Below are 3,494 nucleotides of genomic sequence, written 5' to 3' on the forward strand. Positions count from 1 at the left end.
AATGATTACATCTGCAACCTGAAGACCTTGTGCATGTTTAGACTCCAGAGTCACACACAGCCGAATGACGTGTGAACGCCTCTCTGCGAAGGTGAATCATTGTTCTGTTACTTTTAGTTTTCGGTGTGTTTTTGCTCGTGTACGGACTGCACCAAGAGCTTCTCGGGCCTGATTTGTGTTGTCATTAAACCTACATATTCATAAAAGATCAGCTGCGGCTCATTGAGTTTATTTATTATTCATCAAAATGAAGATTGTCCAAGAGTACACGTTTTGACTACATCAGCTATGGTATTTAAATAGCATGTTTGTTTCAGCTAGTTGAGCACAAACTGACGGAAAGTTTAACAAGGCGTCATATTTAATAAGCTCACGTTAAGTTTCTAACTCTTAATTAGCAAAGTTATTATATCTGGCCTAAAAAGTGCAACATTTGCCTGTGAAAGGTCGTGAAGTGAAACAAATGTAAAATAAAAACAAAGAAAATCAAAACGGATCTTTTTTTATTCACTTCAAGTGTTTAAGATTTCATATGTGTGTAGAATTTGCATGCAGTCGAGGCCATGTTGTACACAAGATATACATTTCTTCACTGCACACGTTTGTTCAATATGGACCATACTGTCCCGTGTTTTTGTTTTTAAATGTTGTTTTTAACGGGGACAACAGTCCTTTAAACTGGTCCAGCACTGAGTGAGAGAGCTGAGGCAGCCGCAGCAAAACAGGCTGCAATGTAACCACTCTGGGTTTTTGTGCGCCGTCAACAAACGACCAGTAAAAGAGTTTGTTTAAATGTCTGAGAGCATTATACAAACGATCTCTACAGAGATCCATCTTTTCGATAAAGTGTAAGACAATAACTGATTAACCAGAAACAGCAGAAATCGCTCCGGACAAAACCCAGCAGACCGGACCACCAATAAACAGACCAACTGTGGTTTTAGCAGGTATGCAAACTTATATTCCTTTAAAACGGAGACACATTAAAGCAGAGACTCTCAACTCGCTTTAGGGGCCACTTATGCAAAATGACAGGAGGCCGGGGGCCAATCGGTGCAGCCCCATACATGTTTCTATGATTTTAGGACATTTCTAGGGTTTTTTTTAGGACATTTCTAGGACTTTAGGACATTTCTAGGATTTTCGGACGTTTTGAGGATTTTAGAACATTTCTAGATTTTTTTGGACATTTCTACAACTTTAGGACATTTCTAGGATTTAGGACATTTCTAAGACTTTAGGATGTTTTAATGATTTTAGGACATTTCTAGGATTTTAAGGACATTTCTAAGACTTTAGGACATTTCTAGGACTTTGGGACATTTCTAGGATGTTTTAGCACATTTCTAGGACTTTAGGGCATTTCTATGATTTTAGGATGTTTCTCGGAGCTTCGGACATTTCTCAGATTAAAAGATATTTCTATGATTTCAGTACGTTTTTAGGATGTTACGGTGTTCCTAGGATTTAAGAAAGTTTCTAAGATTTTAGAATATTTCTAGGATTTTATGACATTTCTAGAAATTTAGGATGTTTGTGGGATTTTAGGATGCTTCTTGTATTTTCAGACATTTCTCAGATTTTCAGGACGTTTCGCAGATTTTAGGACATCTCGTGGTTTAAAAGATATTTCTATGATTTCAGGATGTTTTTAGGATTTTAAGATGTTTCTAGGTTTTTAGGGTGTTTCTCGGATTTTAGGATATTTTTGGGATTTTAGGACGTTTGTAAGATTTTAGAAAATTTCTCAGATTTTAGGACATTTCTAGGATTTTAAGAAGTATCTCAGATTTTAAGACATTTCTCTGATTTAGGACTTTTCAAGGATTGGAAGACATCTCCATGATTTTAGGACATTAGGGGCTTAGCTAAGTCCTCTGTCTGGGGTTCGGAGGATCCTCCATTCACACTTTTTGATAAATGAGCTCTATTTTGATGCTGTTTTATGCACTCTGGCACCTTATGTACACTAAAAGTACAAAAACAATTCCCAGTGTGAATCACTTTATTTTTATTGTGAGTTAGAAAATGATTGGGGGGCCACCCTGCACCTGTCAGGGGCCAGATTTGGCCCCTTGGCTGTAAGTTGAGGATCCCTGCATTAAAGCATCTTCTCCAGCAGATCTTGCTAAATTAAGGTTTCTCGCCTGTGTGGGTTCTCATGTGGACTGTCAGCTGACCTTTACGTCCGAAAGCTTTCCCACATGTTGTGCACGTGAACGGCTTCTCGCCCGTGTGGATTCTTAAATGAGCCTGCAGTACTGATATCTGACTAAATCTTTGCCCGCAGACATCACAAGCATGTGGTTTCTCGCCGGTGTGGACTCTTTCGTGCCTCGTCAGAGTGGACATGTCACAGAAACTTAACCCGCAGACCTTGCAGACGTACGGCTTCTCACCCGTGTGGATTCGCATGTGGACTTTCAAGTTACTGCTCGACCTGAAAGCCTTCCCGCATGTTTCACACGCGTGTGGCTTCTCACCTGTGTGGGTTTTTATATGATACAGCAAGCCGCTGTAATAAAGGAACTCTTTCCCACAAGTTTTGCACGTAAACGGCTTCTCGCCCGTGTGGATTTTTTCGTGAGTGTTCACGACTGATTTATCACTGAACTTTTTTCCACAGACGTTACAGGAATACGGCTTCTCCCCTGTGTGGACTCTCATGTGGACAAACAATTGGGACTTAAACTTGAAAACTTTCCCACATGTGCCACATTTGAAAGACTTTTTACCTGTGTGAGTATCACAGTGACTGTCTGACGTGGTAGAGTCGTATATATCGTCACTGTGAATATTGTTTTCATGAAGTCTTTGAAGCTCTTTATTTCTCGTTGATTGTTTGTCTCCACACTCGCCTCCTGTCTGATTTTGTCTCTCAGCTACAGGAGAGCTGTCAGAGAGGAGCTGGTGGCCGCTGTTTGCTTCTGATATCTCAGAGTTTATAACTCGTATTTTGACTTCAGACTCGTTGTCTGCGTCACTGAGAGCGTCCTCATCTTCACAGCGCTCACTTTCCTCATAAGGAGAAATCAACATAAAGGCATCCTCCTCCTGCTTCACTACAAGCTGCTCTCCCTGCTGACTGGAGCACAGCTCCTCCTGCTCCTCCTTAATGTGGTCAGCAGGAACCTCCTCCCTGCAGGCATGTTGGTGAGGGAGGTCTGGAGGGACACACAACAAAAGGGAGAAGAAACAACTGTGATGAAGAAGAAAGAAGAAAATGCATATATATATATCTGTTTTGCTTTGCCCCAACAGAGGTCCCAGCTAAGAACCTAAAGTCCTAAAATCCTAGAAATGTCCCAAAATCCCAGGAACATCCTGAAATCATAGAAATATCTTTTAATCCCAGAAATGTCCTAATATCTAATATTTTAATGGTCTTGTGCGTAGGTGGGAGGAGGAAATGAAAAAGCAGCCCTCACAGCACGTTTTTCCTATATATTTATTTATATTACACACAAACACACACAAATTTCAAAACAAATGGG

At 40.5% G+C, this 3,494-nt stretch overlaps 1 protein-coding gene across 1 annotated transcript; it reads right to left on the reverse strand.

Annotated features, from left to right (window-relative positions):
- Window positions 1–2,016: 2,016 nt before the first annotated feature.
- LOC121964038 (zinc finger protein 239-like) lies at window positions 2,017–3,164 on the reverse strand (the record flags this gene model as incomplete). The annotated part of the gene is made up of 1 exon (XM_042514268.1): window positions 2,017–3,164. A coding segment is annotated over one exon (1,031 nt), but the record flags the coding sequence as incomplete, so codon positions are not given.
- Window positions 3,165–3,494: the final 330 nt, after the last annotated feature.

The sequence above is a fragment of the Plectropomus leopardus genome, unplaced genomic scaffold (assembly GCF_008729295.1).
Source record: "Plectropomus leopardus isolate mb unplaced genomic scaffold, YSFRI_Pleo_2.0 unplaced_scaffold13769, whole genome shotgun sequence".
Taxonomy (NCBI): Eukaryota; Metazoa; Chordata; class Actinopteri; order Perciformes; family Serranidae; genus Plectropomus; species Plectropomus leopardus.